The following is a 19,250-nucleotide window of genomic DNA, read 5'->3' on the forward strand; positions in this document are numbered from 1 at the left end:
CCTCCCTCTTGCGACCTTCACTGGAGTTTGAAACCTCGTGCGCGCGTGCGCCATCTATTTCCATTGGCTCAGCCACCTGGGAAAGCTGTCTCGGTATTTCAGGAATGCGGTAGTCATGGCAACGTTCCCCTCTCACTTCGCGTTTCTCCTGAGCCCGCGCTTCCTGCCTCACTCCAATCGCAAGCACAGCCTTGGTCAGCTGATCCATCGACTGTGGGCGGGGCGCGCGGGACAGCTCGTCCTTCACCGTTGGGGACAACCCCTCCTCAAACAACATTTGAATAGGTTCACAGTCCAGATCCCACCCAAGACGGTGGATCAACATTGCAAAGCGCGACCAGTAGTCTCTAACTGACTGGCTCCCCTGCTTGCACCCCATCAGTTCTCGCCGAGTCACACTTTGCTGGACTTCACTGGAATACATCGCATCCATCGCCTGAAAGAATTTCTTAAGGTCCTTCAAGGCATGATTTTGCGTCGCCATAAGGGGCCTGATCCATTCTCTTGCCCCATCCTTCAGATGCCCCACAATGTAGGCTACCCTTTGCTCATCGTTAACAAAGTCATCATGCTGCAGTTCCAAAGTGTACTCTATTTCCATTCGGAACGCATTGTAGTCCTGGGGTTTCCCCCCAAACTTGTGTACCAGCCCCGGTACCTTCCTTGCGATGGGGGTGGGTCTGACCTGAGCATCCTGAGCTCGTCTTTCGTCCAGCCGCGCCGTCAGGAGAGCTACATGCTGTTCCAAATCTCGGTTTCTCTCTACCAGACCTTGGACTGCAGCTGCTTGCTCCGTCTCTCCGGCTCCTCTGGTCTGGCTCATGGTGCTGCCTCTCTGGAGCTGCGCACAAGCAACGTCGGTGACTGATGGATTGCTGTAATGGATTTAGGGGTTGCTCGTGCGTAAGTTGCCGCCACTGCTGGCGAGGTTACCTGGTTAAACCCTTTCTGACTGAACAGCCTCCAGCATCGTGACTGTCTCAGTCGCTGGCAGAATCCGTCAGTGGGCGTTTCTTGAACCTTTTCCAGCATAAAAGTTGTTTGACGCCAAGTCTCCTCCTACTCTCCCTGCGGGGAAGTCTTCTGCGCAGGGAGGGTGTGGGCAGCGGAGTACCCGTACTCTCTCCGCTGGTCTCCGGCGAGGAGTCTTGGAGCCTCCTCTCCGATCCCCCCATCTGCCCCCCTTCTCCACTGGTGTTACGCTGATTTCCTCCCCCAGCAGATGGGCTGCCTCTCTCCCTACTGGGACCCTCTCCTGCATCCCTCTGGAGCCTTCCCTCCGCCTCTAGCTCCGATGGCAGTTCCCTGACATATCCTTTCCAAGTCTATACGTCTGCATATCTTCCCCATCTAGCTACTTCTTTGTTATTATGTTGTCGTTCTGGTCTGTTTTCAACATTTATTACTCCTGACTTCCTTCGGTACATTTTTTGCAGCTGTGCCAGGCATATCAAATACCTGCAGATTAAAAATACTGCTTGGTCATCAGTGTTTAAGAGCCTTACACAGCAAGATTTGTTTGGTAACTGTGCAAGGGCAAGATCCGGCTCGTAGGCTGCAGTGCAGAATGTTTTGTTCAGCTGCTTTTCGTTCTTTGTACTTTTCCTTCCTCTGATAACTCCTGGACAAACTGAGTTATGCAGTTTTCCATTTGAAAACTGCTTTGTGTATTGAAATATAATGCTCACTAATTTTTTTAAGCTTTGTTATTAATGCAGTGATTAGTGTTTTTTCTATACCACAGCAAATTTTTATTCCTCAAAAAATAGTTGGTTAATACTTACTTTATCGGTTGCTTACCAAAAACATTGTTCCCTATAGGATTGCTTGTCTTTGGAGATGATGAAAAAGGATCCAGAAATATAACACTACGAACACGGTTTATCCTGATAAAGGATGGTGGAGCGCTTCATATTGGAGCAGAGAAATGTCGTTATAAATCCAAAGCAACTATCACCTTATATGGCAAAATGGATGAAGGTGATTATGTGCCAACATTTGGCAAAAAGTTTGTGGGTGTTGGCCCTGGTGGAACACTGGAATTGCATGGAATTCAGAAGTTATCATGGACTTCTCTGTCAAAAACTCTGTATTCTTCAGGATTGGCCTCTGGCTCATATACTTTTGAAAAGGATTTTTCCCGAGGCCTCAATGTGAGAGTTATTGATCAAGACACTGCACAAGTTTTGGCAATGGACAGATTTGATACTTATGAATCTCAGAATGATAGCAGGAGACTTCAGGATTTCCTAAAAGGCCAAGATTTTGGTCGCATTGTTGCTATTGCTGTGGGAGATTCAGCTGCTAAAAACCTACTAGATGAAACCAGAACAACAATACAGAATCTTCTGGGAAGTAAGCTTGTCAAAGGATTGAGTTACAGGTAAAAAATAAAAAAAATGTATTCTGTGCTCTTGTGGGGAAAAAGAAACTAATTTAAATTTCCTTTGGAGTTCAACCTGTATGTTCTAGCTCATGTTTTGACTTATGCAAATGTATGAATATGATAGGTTGTGCTTCAGAATATATCTTTGGAGGCAGCACAAGGAAGATGGTTAGTTTAATATTTTAAAGTTATAAACCCTTGTGAATTATAGCAACGCAGCTTGGAGTTGTAACTGTGTACCCTCCCTCCCTCGAATTAGGGTATTTCAGTAATATGGCCATGCAACACTCCAGAATTTCATGCATATATTTTCCTTTGGGTATTCATCATGCTGCACCCCTATATTCAAATTTACATTGCATCAAAGTCTTCCCCCTCTGTTATTTTGGTTTTCATTGCAAGAATCAATACTAGCTGTACAGACAAGTGCCACAACACTGCTTCTCTTCGTTGTTTTTGAATGTCTGTGTGCCAGTATTTGAAACTGTAAACTTGGTACACAAATTTTTACAAATTTTGATTTTAAAATTGAGCTTAAATATTTATTTTCTTACATTTCTTCTATCATGGACACCAAAGCCCATGGTCCCTGGGTGGTCACCCATCCAGGCACTGACCAAACCTACCTAGCCTTCAGGACATGCTCTTTCATATTGGAGGTTTTGGGCCGGGGGAGAGCCAGAAGTTGCTAGTTGAAACCATATACATATTTATTGTTGATCGTTTGGTATAATAAAAGTAAATTCTTTTATTCAGTTCTTTGATTTGTATATTTAACAACTGATCGTATGAAAGCAAAGCCTTTCCTTCGCACATGAGTCAACTAGTTGTGTTCTAACTAGTGGTTAATCCACCCCTGCATACATGCACTGCAAACATGACACATGCATTTGTTACATGATACATGTAATGTACCTACAGTTTTCCTACATACAAATACTATATGTGCAGGAAAATCATCTTCTAAGAAGCAGCCATAAGACTCACTTTGAATTATGTTCCTTCTGTGAAAGATCTTGAAAGCACGTCCATCCTGTAAAATTCCCTGGTGTGCTTTTACTCTGCCCTGAAATGGCATTTAAAAGTCATGAGGAGAGAGAAAGGAAGGGAAGGGATTCCAAGTATAATGATGAAACATGCTGTGATTGGTTTACCTTCAGCTCTTGTAGTCCTGAAATTGATTAAAAGAAAAATGTGGAAAGTTTATTTCATTTCTCTAGCTAACCTCTGTGTAAGATTCCTCTGACTGTCCAATTGTTTTAGAAGACAGATAAAACCCTTTTCATTTTTCAAAACATTTTCTTTTATTGTTTGCTTTAATTTTTTTATCTGATATTTCTGGATTGTATAAAAGGGTACTACTGCTTTATTTCAGTGTGGATTCATTTCAGATTGTTTTTATAGTTCGTTGTAGGTGATGACGCTTATTGTGAAAAGACAGGGTAGAATTGTTTGAGCCTGTGCCCGTCCAGTGTACTTGAAATAATAGAGGAGACAGATTCATCTCACTACTGTGTGCAGCCGTTCTTTCATTTCAAGTGAGAGGTATCTCACTCTAATAAACTTGGTGCTATAATGGCGTTAGAGGAAAGGTTAAGGAGTAGATTGCTTTCCAGTGTTGTTTCCTAAGTGAAGTGGTGATTCATGCTGAGCATGAATTAAGAAGTGGTGGATATTTCTGATGGATTAGAGAGAGAATGTGTTGTTGCATGGGCTCCCTAGTAGATGTAAATTTGACTACTACTTTAACTTGGTGTGTCTTAGCAGGCTCTTTTACTTCAGACTTGCGCTTCTTTGCCTCATGGGGTGACTGGGCTATTCAGAACCAGAGCTTTGGTCATCTTTATGTGTCACCTGAAGATACAGGCACTGGAAGTTGAGCTAGGAATTTCCTTCTCATTCTGTTTGTCCCCCTTTTAATTTTTTTTTAAAAAGCATGTTCATCTTAGGAACTTGGCTGCTGGCTTGGTAGCTGGCTGAGTACAGGCCAGAGTTGGGCAGCTGACTTTGGCCAGAGGGATTTGTCCCCCGGGGGCACTGCACCACATTGGCTCTCATATGCTAGCTAAACTTCTAGCCCTGTGAGGGCCTGTACTTGACAGTTGCACCATGTGGGTCTGGCTCCAACAACACTGAGCTTTTCCTTGCGCTTGAAAGATACTGCCTTTCTCTTATCTACAGCCAGAAACTTCTACTGGATCAAACAACCTTCCATTATCACGAATGCACCATTGGATGCAATGTAACCCAATATCTTATATTCTTAAATAGAATTGTAAGGAAACTATTCCATTGAGTTGAAATTCTTGGATAATTTGAAATGCAGCATCAGCAGACTTATGTGCCCAGCAGATGTATTCTGTAGTTCATAACCGTGTTATATGAATGATGTAACATAGAGTGAAGACCTACTAAGAGCTACTGTTCTAGTTTCAAATAAGAATGCCAATTTTATAGCAGTTCGAAAGCACGTCAAAGTGCAAGTAGATAAATAGGTACTGCTCCGGTTGGAAAGTAAACGGCGTTTCTGTGTGCTGTGCTGCTCTGGTTCGCCAGAAGCGGCTTAGTCATGCTGGCCACATGACCCGGAAGCTGTCTGCGGACAAACGCCGGCTCCCTTGGCCAGTAAAGCGAGATGAGCGCCGCAACCCAAGAGTCAGTCACGACTGGACCTAATGGTCAGGGCTCCCTTTACCTTTTTACTATGAAGCAACTGGGTTAAAAGCACTGGTCCGGGGGGGGGGGTGTAGAAATTCTATCTTTCCCCCCTTTCCTAACATCTTGCCATTCTCTATGTTGTTATTAAGGCTTAATTTGTGAGTCAGATCATTTCAGGCACTTTGCTGTACCAGCTGCTTCTCTCCCAGTTCCAAACAGATATTTCAAATGAAACCATTAATTCTGCGTGAAAAGTAACTCTCCCTGAAAGCTTAAGCCTTTGCTCCAACTGAGGGTGAAGACAAAAGTCCTGTCAAAATATGCTGGGAGCCTTGAGCCCACATTTTCTGTCCTGAAAACTGATGCCTTGGAATGCAGTAAATGTTCATTCAAGCCATATCCAGTCACATTTTAGGGAGCCTGTGTGTGTCTTTACCTTAACATGGCCAGTTCTGCAGCTACTGACATCCTTGGGCAGCAGCCTGCATAGATGCAGCGTTACCGTTTTTGTATTCTGTGCTAGGTTCTTTGGTAATGCTCAGTTTGTGTCTTGCTTCACACATGCTGCCTGTGGTTCTCTATCAAGTTCAGCTTACGAATCTTCCTTAGCATTCTTGTGTCTTGGCAGGGAGGGGAAGGGGTGTCCCTCAGCGATGGAGCATTTGCAGAATGCCCTAGGATATCTAGGTATAGGGCTGTTTGAAAGCCCTAGAGAGCCACTGCCTGTCAATGTCAAAAATACTGAGCTAGTCTGATCTGATACAAGGCAGTTTTTAAAGTTTCTATGAGGAGCTTATAATGTGGAAGCTGGAGGGACCTGGAAGCTCCTTTTAAGAGACACCTTCTCTCTCTCTCTCCCCCCCCTCTGCCCCCCCTCATTTGCATATGAGATGGGGAATGTGTGTGCTCTTATGGTGTTTGCAGAGCAGTTCATGGTTTTGGAGCGCAGTCTTGCAGAGCCCTCACTGCTCTGATTTTGAAAGGGAAGCAGTCTGCTGTTGCCACTCCCTTGTCCCCTTTAAATCCATAACCTGCAACATTGCAGAGGTTCATAGTACAGTCTATGCTTTTTCACTGCAATGGTGTCAGCCCTCTCAGCAGGCATCCTAGCCAATTCAAACGGGAATGGATAACATCCATATCTGAGGTGCCTGGACTTGCAGTTGGACTGTTATGTTTAAAACTGGTGACTGTACAAGCTTTTCATAAAGAACGCTGAGCTAAAAATATCACACAACACTTTTCTTGAGCAGTTGTGTGCTGTTTAAACTTAGCTCTCCACTTGTGGAGGTTCTAAATGTAAGAATTGCTGGAAATGTTGATACCAGTTGGCATGCAACTTGAAGGAAACGAAATCCCTTGGCTGTGGTGCTGCCGAGTCAGAGCTGGCTTAGATTAAAGCTAATAGGAAAATCAGGAGTAACTAGAGGCATGAACGTAATGCTAGGGCAGTATAGCTTTTCAAAGCTGGAGTTAGAGAAGAGAGTCTGGAGGAGGCTCTTGGCTTGCCTTCTGCTCTTGAACACGTAATTTATGGGGTGTCTACAATGAGGGCTCCATGCCAGCCTACTCAAATGTCCAGCTGCAGCACTGGCAATCTTTTATCAGCAAGGCTCCAGAAAATATAGGCATGGAAACGTTTTTCCATTATTGGTGTTCAGCATGGACCTACCAAAGAGTTTTCTTCAAGATGCCAAGGCACACAGTTAGTTCCACTGTGGTTCAAAATGCCAATCCTGTTTGCCTCTTTATTAGTGAGGCATAACACCCTCTCCATCCCTACCAGTTGTTTCAACACAATAGAAAATGTAATGAATTTCACAGAGTTAGGGGTGTAATATCTTTTACTGTTTTATGATTTTCCTTTTTATTGGATAATATACAAATATATGTAATTGGTTTCCATTTAGAGGAGAAAGTACTCCTTTCCAGACAATTATGGGATTTAATTAAAATCTAATATTTCCATCTCCCACACTGAGAGCTGGGCTTGCACTACTTTTTCACAAGCAGTTGTGAGTGGGACACAACAGTCTATATACATCCTCAGGGTTTTTTGTGGGGGAAGGGATATGGCAAGTGTTGCAAATTTTTGTGACTTCTGACAAGGGATGATAGCAATAGTACTTACAGCCTTAATGCCCCAAAGTTATAAAATTCTTTCTCCTTTTTTTCAAAACGGATTTTGAAGAATGTTTCAGAAAACTAAGAATAACAGTTTCTAATACATTTGTTCATGCTGCATTCTTGCTACTTGTAAACACCTGCACTAAGGAAGAGTTTTGTACTTAAACATGTATTTTATTTTTTCCAGGCAGGCCTGGGCTTTAGTTGGTGTAATTGGTGATGGAGATTCATCGTGTAGTGAGTCTGTGAGAAACTCTGAAAACCACAGCACGGGAGGGAAAGCTATCGCACAAAGAGAATTTTTTACTGTGGACGGTCAGAAGTTTGCTGTGAGAGCTTTCAGTGAATGGGATGATGGTATGAATATACTTTATTCTTCTTTTATAAAGCAATACAGGTAATGCAATAATTGAAAACAATCTTGTATAGCTGGAACTACTTAACTCTGAACGCACCTTCCTTCCATGCACCTGTGCTGCCCACTCTCTGCTGTGATCCTGCTGGAAACCAGAAGTGTCTGTTCCAAAGCAAAAATCCAAAAGGGAATGTAGTTTATATTATTCTGTTCATAGAATCATAGAATTGTAGAGTTGGAAGGGACCCTTAGGATCATCTAGTCCAACCCCCTGCAGTGCAGGGATATGCAGCTGCTCCATATGGGAATCAAACTTACAACCTTGGCATTATCAGCAGTCCTGTGCTTATAGCCAAAATAATAGAATACAGCAAGATGGAAGGATAGATCAACCTGCTGCCAATAATAATAATAATAAAAGTTTAACTTATTTGCAGATGTTGAATATTATTATAATTCTTTGTTTCTATATATACTGAGTTGCTGCTTTGGAAAACTGTCAGAAATGTGCAAAAAAAAGCGTCCCAAAGCGCCAAAATCCTGACACACTTTTTCCACACAAAAGGTGGCAAACATATACCATCAGTCCTGGAAGTGTTCCAAGCTAAATCCCTAGCACAGCTATTATATGGGGCTCAGATCTGGACTGGCACTTACCTTGTATGTACAGAAGCTGTCCAATCAAAGTTTATAAGGCAAATTATTTCTGTGCCACCCTATGTCCCAAACCCATCATTGCACTTAGAGGCCAATCTCCCTTCGGTAGAATTATGGATCTGGCGCAGGACATTTGACTTCTGGCTTCACCTAAAATCCCCCCGGTCTAATATCGCTAGTGTTGCAAGACTGTCACAAGAGTGCCTGATCTAAAATAGTCTATCAAAAACTGCACAACCCCACAACAGCTACTCACCGTGGGTTATAGTAAAGCAAACAGTCTAATTTGTCAACGCCTAAATGATATCGATTGTCAGAACAACTTGGCCACAATAAGAAAATTTTGCCCATGGTATGACCACTTTCCACTTTCCCACTTTGATTCTCTGGCACCCTACCTGCATAACCTAGCAATTCCAAAATACAGACACGCTTTTACCCTCACAAGATTGAATGTGTTGCCCTCGGCTGTACTTGGGGGACGATTCCAACAGATTCCATACAAAAAATGCTTATGTCACTGTGGAGATGGCAGCACTGAATCAGTAGTGCATGCCCTCCTGGCTTGCACTTTTTACAAAGACATTATGACATTATCACCCCTCTTTTATTGCCCATTCCGGGTCGCCCAACCACTTCCACAGTGTCTTTTCTCCTGGCAGATCAAGAGGAGCAGATGACAGCAAAGATTGCAAGGCTTTTAGCTGGGGCAATCAGAATAAGGTCCACAATTTGACTGCTGATTCAGCAGTGTGTGTTATATAATTGACTGCTTATTTTGTTCTGTGTATGCCACAATGTTTTTTTGTTGCTATGGCTGATGGCTGACGCAAAAAAAAGTTTCATTCATTCATTCTTTCATATGCACACTTACTGTTTAATAAAAGGTCAACAACTTTGGGAAGCCCCCCTCAAAACTAAGCTCAAGAACTTTGACCTGCCCCCAACCCCCCCCCCATGGGTAGATCAGTGCAACCCCCCCCCCCCCCGAGTAGATCACAGTCTCTTGGGAGTTGAATGTCCCTGAGATAGATGGTTCACTCTTTTTTCATTGGTCTCTTCCTTTGTCTTTAGTTCCCCACCATTCCATTCTCCTTCCTACCTCGTTTTCAGTTTGTTTCCTCTTAATCAGAATTGTGTGGTTATTGAGTCTCTATTTAGGCTGGTGTTTTGCAGGGTGTTTACCCCTTAGGAGTCTTTTTTTACTGTTGTTGTTTAGTCGTTTAGTCGTGTCCGACTCTTCGTGACCCCCTGGACCAGAGCACGCCAGGCACTCCTGTCTTCCACTGCCTCCCACAGTTTGGTCAAACTCATGCTGGTAGCTTCGAGAACACTGTCCAACCATCTCGTCCTCTGTCGTCCCCTTCTCCTTGTGCCCTCCATCTTTCCCAACATCAGGGTCATTTCCAGGGAGTCTTCTCTTCTCATGAGGTGGCCAAAGTATTGGAGCCTCAGCTTCGGGATCTGTCCTTCCAGTGAGCACCCAGGGCTGATTTCCTTCAGAATGGATAGGCTTGATCTTCCTGCAGTCCATGGGACTCTCAAGAGTCTCCTCCTTTTCTACTAAAGACTTTTTGTTTTGCATTTCTGTGAATTTTTAAGTAAACCACAAATCTGCTGACACCTCCCTCTGAAGCATGGATGGTGCAGTGTTGTCTTTGCTTCAGTAAGCATGGGAATATTTTGGGGGGTAGGGGGAGTGGATAAGGAATCACATGAGAGAATAAGCAATTGATAATTTCCTCTTAGCTGCTGTACAATGTTTTTAATCTTGTTTATTGGTTTTAATGTGTAAATGTTTTGAGCATTTGAGGAAATGGTATTCATATGTTTTTAAAATAAATTAATATGTTTTGTTTGATTTTATTTATTTGTTTGTTTAAGGTGTTCCAAAGTCAGGTTTCCAGGTGGAAGCAGTGCATGGTGTGATACTGGATCTGTCAGAAGATGTTAGTACCTGGAAGCCTGAAGATCAGATTGTTGTTGCAAGCACTGATTATTCTATGTACCAGGCAGAAGAATTCACCCTCCTTCCTTGTTCAGAATGCAATAGATATCAAATCAAAGTTAAAGGTATGGTGCAAGCTTTTGCTTTCCATGTGTCTGTGGTCCTGATGCCTAGTATAAATGCAGTCACATTGACTTTCTGGCATTGATAAACTTTTCCAGCTGCTTAACATTCACTGCAGTCTAAGATCCTCATTTGACCCTGACGTGACACATACACACACCGTTGTACGTATCAGCACAAAGGAAGGGAAGTTTCATATCTCAAGTGTAGCATATGTCAGTGCTAAATTGTGTTTTGCTCTGGACGTGATTGAAATGCAGCTTCCCTTTTTACTGATTAATGTCCTATGCGCTTTCCTTTCGCTCAGTTGTTTTGGGCTGCTCTCTTAACCACACAGGCATTTATCATTCTTTGCTGTGTCACTGCTCTTTCTTCCTTCAGTGTTTGTGCCATATCTGCAACATTAACAGCTGGAGATCTCTTGTATGGAGTTAGGAGATCAGGATAGTAGTTCCCCTGCCTCCCTATATCATTTATTCTGTTATCACCAGGTTGGGCATCGCTTTCTCTTGGGTGAAGACAGAGGCAAGGTTCCGCCTTTTCTCTGTCACCCAGTAGCATTTCTCCATCTTCCCCATGCAGAGGACCTACCACTTGCTTGTTGAGCTCCATCTAGGAAAAGCAAACTGATCTGTGCAGCTTTGAGCTGTGGTGAGACTGGGAGTTATGGTTAGGTGATCACGGTAGAGATGGTTGGTGGTGTATATTTGGGGTTTCAAGGCTTGGATGTGGGGTGGCAGGAAGAGTTGGAACCATCCATACCTGGACCTCGTAACTGTAGGGGGAAGGGAGAGGTAATTCAAGCCAAGAGATGCAGGTAGAATTTGGATACACATTTAGCTGTGTGCAAAGGTAAATAGCCTAAAGTTCTAGGAAGTGCTGTCTTAGAATTTTTTATTTCCTCTTGTGGTCTGTGCAAGTTTCATATGATTTCTGAGGATTCTCTGGGGAAAAACTTTTCTGGTGTGCCCAGCTGCCCCTTTTGCTTGAATCATAGAGTTGGAAGAGACCACAAGGGCCATCGAGTCCAACCCCCTGCCAAGCAGGAAACACCATCAGAGCACTCCTGACATATGGTTGTCAAGCCTCTGCTTAAAGACCTCCAAAGAAGGAGACTCCACCACACTCCTTGGCAGCAAATTCCACTGTCAAACAGCTCTTACTGTCAGGAAGTTCTTCCTAATGTTTAGGTGGAATCTTCTTTCTTGTACTTTGGATCCATTGCTCCGTGTCCGCTTCTCTGGAGCAGCAGAAAACAACCTTTCTCCCTCCTCTATGTGACATCCTTTTATATATTTGAACATGGCTAGCATATCACCCCTTAACCTCCTCTTCTCCAGGCTAAACATGCCCAGCTCCCTTAGCCGTTCCTCATAAGGCATCGTTTCCAGGCCTTTGACCATTTTGGTTGCCCTCCTCTGGACACGTTCCAGTTTGTCAGTGTCCTTCTTGAACTGTGGTGCCCAGAACTGGACACAGTACTCCAGGTGAGGTCTGACCAGAGCAGAATACAGTGGCACGATTACTTCCCTTGATCTAGATGCTATACTCCTATTGATGCAGCCCAGAATTGCATTGGCTTTTTTAGCTGCCGCGTCACACTGTTGGCTCATGTCAAGTTTGTGGTCAACCAAGACTCCTAGATCCTTTTCACATGTACTGCTCTCAAGCCAGGTGTCCCCCATCTTGTATTTGTGCCTCTCATTTTTTTTGCCCAAGTGCAATACTTTACATTTCTCCCTGTTAAAATTCATCTTGTTTGTTTTGGCCCAGTTCTCTAATCTGTCAAGGTCGTTTTGAAGTGTGATCCTGTCCTCTGGGGTGTTAGCCACCCCTCCCAGTTTGGTGTCATCTGCAAATTTGATCAGGATGCCCTTGAGTCCATCATCCAAGTCGTTGATAAAGATGTTGAATAAGACCGGGCCCAAGACAGAACCCTGTGGCACCCCACTAGTCACTCTTCTCCAGGATGAAGAGGAACCATTGATGAGCACCCTTTGGGTTCGGTCAGTCAGCCAGTTACAAATCCACTGAGTGGTAACATAGTCAAGACCGCATTTTACCAGCTTCTTTACAAGAATATCATGGGGCACCTTGTCAAATGCCTTGCTGAAATCAAGGTAGGCTACATCCACTGCGTTCCCTTCATCTACCAGGCTTGTAATTCTGTCAAAAAACAAGATCAGGTTAGTCTGACATGACTTATTTTTCAGAAATCCATGCTGACTATTGGTGATCACAGCATTCCTTTCTAGGTGCTCACAGACTGTTTGCTTAATGATCTGCTCCAGAATCTTCCCTGGTATTGATGTCAGACTGACTGGGCGGTAATTATTTGGGTCCTCTCTTTTCCCCTTTTTGAAAATAGGGACAACATTTGCCCTCCTCCAGTCTGCCGGGACTTTGCCTGTTCTCCAGGAATTCTCAAAGATAACTGAAATACATATCTCAGCATCTTACTAGTGAAATTTAATTTCTGCTTCTCTTAATCCTTGGACTTCAGCATCTGCAGATGCTCTCTCACATGAATGAGGAAAGGCAAGCAAATTACTCCCATATGGAAGCAGTTCTTCAGCTTTCTGTTCATTTAATATCCAGTTTCCTTCAGTGTTCCAAAAATGTGTCAAGAGCCTCATCCCTTCCTACTTTTCAAACGTGTACAGTCTTGCTAGGTTTTGATGGAAGAAATAAACTTAATTTGAGCTGTTAACATCTGGAGGTGTACATTAAGTTATTTTCTTTGTTACTTTTTGTAGTTCGCATGCTAACGAGTTTGATTTGAAACTGCATCTATGCTATGTGTGTTTAGAAAAAAATATGTTCCCTACATGGTTATGAAAGAGCTGTTGCACAGGTGGTCAATAAAAGTTTTACAGAACTTGTATTGCTAGACTGACGTGCTAGCTGAACACTTTCAGAAAAGAGTAATGTGGAACTTAAAGCTTTTATTGAAGTGAGACCAAGATACATGATAGTTTAGCTTTTTCCCCGTCTTGGTGCTTTGTTATTGTTCTACTCTATGCCATGAAACCAGCCCACTTAGTAAAGAGAATCTTCACTATGGCAAAAGTGGATTTGGTATAAATACTGGATTCTGCTAGATAAAAGGCCACTTTTAAACAGGAGAAGTTTGATTTTGGGTTGTTTTTTTAAGGCAAAGTAAAGGAATTTGTGATAAAACATTGAAGAGAGAGAGAAAGATATTAAATATTATATTTATCTGTAAAATTATTCCTAACTGTAGCTATGAGGCCTGTGAAGCCATATCATATTTTCAGCTTCTGAAGCTATTAAAGTAGCTCATTCACTTTCCTTGTCTAATGTAAGTGTCCTACCTTAAATTTTGGTGTGAATGTTAAAACTACATAAACTCAGCATGATAAAGGATTTGGAAGAAAGTAATTCTTGACTGCCACATCAACTGTCATCTCCCATTTATGTTTTTGGTCATCCATCTGCACATGGCCATTGTAGACCACTTTTCATTCCAGATAGTGCTCCTAGAAATAATTTGTATGGCAAAATCATCTGTGAACAAAATAATGAACGCTTGAGTGGGCTTCATTCTTCAAATTTGTACAGATCCTAGGAAGGTTTTCATAAGATCAAACCATATGTGAAAACTTCAGCATACCTGTTCATTTTGTTTCTGACACATGGCAGGCATAGCACTAGATCACATGAACTCCAAGGTGGGACAAGATTCATCTTCCACTCCATAGCTCTGCCTTTCCAGCAATGAAGCTTAACTGTGTTAGCAGGCTGCATACATTCACAACAGATAAGAATCAGAGACCTCCATTTTTCACTTGCTTTGCCTTTGAACATGAACTTCTCTTTCAAACAGAAATCCCTCAGTTCCTTCATATAGGAGAAATTGTTGATGGAGTGGACATGAGGGCTGAGGTCGGAGTTCTTACTCGGAACATCTTAATAAAGGGAGAGATGGAAGATTCCTGTTACACTGGCAAAGAGTGCCAGTTCTTCCATTTTGATACTTTTGGTGGACATATCCAGGTATGGACAGGGGGGGGGCATGCATGTGGGGGTGCTAAATTGCTTCCTTCATTGCCCCAGTAACTTTTGCTGATGCAGACTTTCCATGGTGATTATTCCCTTCCTGTTTTGAGATATAATATTTAAGTTGCCATATTTCAAAAAGTAAAGACCAGGACACTCCAAAGTTGTTGATCCAGGAGAAAGCACTGGCACGGACAGGAATTCTGCTTTTGAAATCCCGGTAGTGTCCAGGAAAATCCAGACGTATGGCAGTCCTATTACATGTACAAGTAAGGCTTTACACTGAATACAACTATGGCAGTCTTGCCTATAGCAGGGGTAGCCAATGTGGTGCCACTGGGGACGTGACCTGGAGCCTTACTCGTTTCAAAACTGTGCTCTGTTTATTACTCTTCAGTGTAATTGGATTTCCAATGTAATAGTTTTGATGCCGTTCTGTATTGTTGTGTGTTTATCTGGGGGAAAAGGGTGCTTTAAATCTTGTAAATCACTGAACTGTTGTTGATCTGGGGGGAAAAATGAATTGGTAAACAATGAGATTATTTTTTGTGCTCTTCCAGATTCTGAAGAATTTCACCTCTGTTCACCTCTCTTATGTGGAACTCAGACAAATGGGTCAGCAGGTCCATGGAGCTTACCCTGTTCACTTCCACCGCTGTGAAGATGTGGACGAGAAAGGAGGGTACAACTACAGGACTTATGTAGAAGGCCTCTCAATTCATCACTGCTTCTCTAGATGTGTGACTGTTCATGCAACAAATGGCTTGCTGGTAATAGCAGTGCTCCTTTGCCTTCCCCTCTACTTCAAACTTCCTCTGTTATTGACCTCTTTGGATCATGCCATGCTAACCATGGTTAGTTGCAAACTTCTATTTGCAACTGTGGTTAGAAATGGTGTTGCAAACTGCCAGTGGTGCAGGCATAACACGAATCAAGGTTACAGCTGCAAAGGGAAGGGAGGAGAGTCTCTGGGGCACTCAGGATCACATGGCCATGGTTAGGAGATCGGGCAGTATTTCATCTGCACAAATCTCTGGATGTGGGTTTTTGGATTTATTACTGTGCTTATCTCTTTCAGTCCCTATGGATATTAGCGTTTGTGAGGAGGTTTCGTCCTAACTGTAGGATCTGATAAAGATGAATTGGGCAGTTTGTAATTGTTTACTTTTCTTCAGCAAAGAGGATGCACAGGTGTATGGAAGACACATCATCGCTTGGCCTAAGCGTCAGCATCATCTAGAAGCTTTTTAAATTTGATTGACTGGTCTTAAGTTTTGATGATAACACCAAGATCCACTTCAGTGTTCTTGGCCCTGGGAACCTGGAATCATGAGATTGCCTTTCCATGTTATCAATTGCTTGTATGAAGTGTTGGCTAGATGATTTGATCAAGTGCTAACCATGTCATGGAAATAATATTGGGGAGTGGGACAGGGCTTTCCTAGCACATCAACCGAATAACATGCCACTGGCTTATGTGTCCCTATGAATACATGTGAAAATAGGGTTTAATGTTTTCATAAGTTTTTGTTTTGTTTTGGGAGTATGCTAGAATATTTTTTTATAATTTTTGAAATCTGCATTTTGCTCCTGAACCTCATGATTATTGTCAGCTATCTATCAACACATCTGGATAAAGTGATGTATGAGACATAATATGTAAACATATCTGGCAAGAATTTGAAGCCTAAGTTCATCCTAAAGTTCTGCATTTGTGGGCAGAAAATGTGTGTGGTTCATTATTCTGATTTAACTATTACATTGCTAACAGTGAAGTGTCTGTCCTACTGCAGCTGTGTCAAAATAGTGAAGATGTAATGCAGTTCTCAATATAGGCTTTTGGGAATGACATAAACTTTTATTTCTGCAGATAAAAGACACCATTGGATATGACACACTAGGTCATTGTTTTTTCCTGGAGGATGGCATTGAGCAGAGGAATACACTGTATCATAACTTAGGGCTAGTCACCAAACCAGGCACACTCCTTCCTACTGACAGGAACAGCACAATGTGCACGGCCATGAAGGATCATGTCTATGGAGCCTATGAGCCAGTTCCAACCACAGACTGCATGTGAGTGACTGGCTAAATGATTGGGGGGGTGGGGCTGGAATTTCAGGTGCTGATTATTTGATTGGTATTCTATACAGAGGTAACTTCTTTTCAATAAACTACCCACAGTCTGTGTACGTGGCTTCAGTGCTGGTATGTTGAAGGAGGCACTGTTGTACAGTGGCTAGCTCTCTATGCTGAGCCATTGAAGACTTGGATTCAAATCAGTGCTGAGCAGTGTAATTCATTAGGCAACTTTAGGCTAGCCAAAGAGATTGATTTGACAGGTTTGTTGAAATATGAGCTTAGCTGAATATATATTGCAACATTTAGCCTGTCTGAAGTCCGTGGAATGCAGCAGGAAAGGTAGTGGGACTAAGACTTAATGGCTTGGATCCAGAGCTGCCATGCTACAATTCTCAGGGCTCTCTTCCATTCACGGAATGGCTTTAATCCAGTGAAGGTTTCCACCGGTGGAAAGGAAGGTGATTTTCGTTGATTTCCCTTTTCCCTTGTAGCCATTTCCCATGCTGCTCCAGAGGGTCCCCCACTCTCCAGAGCACATTTGGAGAAACATTGGGGAGAATTGGTGAAAATCATTCTCCTCTACCTTTTCCCACCAGCAGGTGCATCCTGAGAGAGACATTCCACTCCTGAGATCTCAAGATCCAAGCCAAATATTCCTGTTTTAGGAAACAAAATGCATAGCGTTCCAAACGACAAAAGGCTATTAATGAAGAGATTGTGTTAAATACGTCCTCGCTTCCACAGTTGATTCAGATAGTATGTGATTTTACTTCAGGGCCTTAAGTTTCAGTATAGGAAAGCTATATTTGAATTGTTTATCTATTCTTTTAAGCATTGTTGCTCAATCTGCAGAGATCCCCCACCCCAGTAAAAATGAACGTTGCTTAAATTTGCAAGTTTACGCTCTTACTGGGAGCCAGTGTGGTGTAGTGGTTAAGAGCGGTAGTCTCGTAATCTGGGGAACCGGGTTCGCGTCTCCGCTCCTCCACATGCAGCTGCTGGGTGACCTTGGGCCAGTCACACTCCTTTGAAGTCTCTCAGCCCCACTCACCTCACAGAGTGTTTGTTGTGGGGGAGGAAGGGAAAGGAGAATGTTAGCCGCTTTGAGACTCCTGAAGGGGAGTGAAAGGCGGGATATCAAATCCAAACTCTTCTTCTTCTTCTTCTACTGTGAGACATATGAGTATCTGTAGGATCTGCTGCTTACACTTTTTCCATTTGTGTCACTTTGCAGGGCTGTTTCCACATTTTGGATTGCTCATCCCAACAATCACCTTATAAATAATGTGGCTGCCGGCTCTCAGGTGAGGCTCTTGGAGCACTGGGTTAACTAATTCTACAAAATGGAAGCATACTGGAAGCATATAACGTTCATTCATCTCCCTGTTTTCTTATCATAATGTCCTCATTTTTATATTTAATATGCATAAATGATGCACTGTTCAGAAAAGCTCATAAAACCTATATTATAAATCACGGGTTGGATTTGAACTAAGTTAGTTGAACCCAATTAGTTTCAGTGGTAATTAACAGGGCAGTCCTAACCCATGTCTTATTAAATTCAGTGGGGCATACTTCTAGGTAATTGGGATTAAGTTTGCAGCCTAAATTCAGGGAATTTAGCCTGGATCAATTTCCATGTATTTTGCTGAATAATATTTTTCACTTTGCAGACCTTTTTCTTCATGTACAAAGATGTTTAAAGAAGATTTGTTTTTATCTTTTACACGCCAGTAAAACTGTGTTACTTCAAATGCATTGAAAAATCTCCCTATTCCAAAGAAAAAAGTTACTTTTTGCAAATGAGAGGTTGTTAATTTAAGCATAAATCTCTGTGGTCTAACTGGTTGGATGTCTGTTTATTTTTAATGGTAGCTTAGTTTTAGGGTGCTGAGACCTAAATTGGTTAGATTTTATTTGAAAACTCATTTGACTCAATATTTCACTTACACAGGTAGAGTGCCGTACTATTCACTATGCAGTAAGAAACAATGAAATTTACATTTTCTGTTCTTACGGTATTCGTTAGTGGGCTGGAGATTAGGGCCTAAGACTAATCTTAACTCAGAAAGAGTCCCATTGAATCCATTGGAGCCTACAGAGAAGGGTTTATGGGGAGTTAGGGGAGGGATAGTACCTCTGGTTGTGCTCCTTCTGGGTTGAATCAGAATTCAGGATGAAAAGACCAGATGTGAAGAGCTTATGCATGAACCAAGAGCAAGTGCTTACATGCATGGGAGTTCATAGGTTAGTGGGGAGCACTGAAAATTTGGGTTGTATGTTAAGTCAAGCTTAACTATTTTGACATTTTGAGGTGTAAAATATATGGGGAAATCCAGGGAAGATTTGAAACTGATGAATAAATATTGTGAAGGTTTCAAAGAAGCTAGAGCTTTGCCCAGGGCGTTCTCTGCTGGGAATTTTCCAGGCTGGGTCTTAGGGTACAGATAGTGTTTTCCACTCAGGCTGCAAGGCGACCCTGGAGAATCACCATGGAGACCTTTTGCAGCCACTCTTAGAGCTGCACTGCTAGTTCTGGTGGTTTTTTTTGCAGTGGCCTCTTTGCACCCCATGGTTATGGGTGCTTTTCTGTCCCCAGACTCTGTGCCTACAAATGGAAATGATTTCTGCACAGCCTCCTGGGCTGCAAATGACAAAGAGATTCATGCAGCCCAGGAAAAGTGTCTCTCACATGTGCAGCCAAGAAGGCTTCACCCTCAGGGAAGGAGGGGAAAGAACTGGGCGGCTTGGTGGTTTAATTCAAGCAGACCACTGAGAGGGCTTCAGTGTGTGTCTATGGGGGGGGTGTTGTTGTTGTTGTTGCTTGCTTGCTTGTTTACTTGATTGTTTGACTTGACTGGTTCACCATGCAAACCTTCACTTGCCTCAACTTG

The 19,250-nt window shown here is 42.7% G+C and overlaps 1 protein-coding gene across 4 annotated transcripts in view; it reads left to right on the top strand.

The window, feature by feature from the left end:
* The window catches only part of CEMIP2 (cell migration inducing hyaluronidase 2), a 75,856-nt gene that overhangs the window by 37,412 nt on the left and 19,194 nt on the right, over positions 1-19,250 (top strand). For all 4 annotated transcript variants that reach the window (XM_080972296.1, XM_080972294.1, XM_080972293.1 and 1 more), the window contains exons 4-10: positions 1,822-2,383; positions 7,359-7,528; positions 10,068-10,256; positions 14,102-14,271; positions 14,835-15,044; positions 16,145-16,350; positions 17,591-17,660. In XM_080972296.1, the coding sequence (XP_080828422.1) occupies positions 1,822-2,383; positions 7,359-7,528; positions 10,068-10,256; positions 14,102-14,271; positions 14,835-15,044; positions 16,145-16,350; positions 17,591-17,660 (1,577 nt within the window). The remainder of the gene's footprint in view (positions 1-1,821; positions 2,384-7,358; positions 7,529-10,067; positions 10,257-14,101; positions 14,272-14,834; positions 15,045-16,144; positions 16,351-17,590; positions 17,661-19,250) is intronic.

The sequence above is a fragment of the Podarcis pityusensis genome (genome assembly GCF_964106645.2).
Source record: "Podarcis pityusensis genome assembly, chromosome: 11".
Classification (NCBI taxonomy): domain Eukaryota; kingdom Metazoa; phylum Chordata; class Lepidosauria; order Squamata; family Lacertidae; genus Podarcis; species Podarcis pityusensis.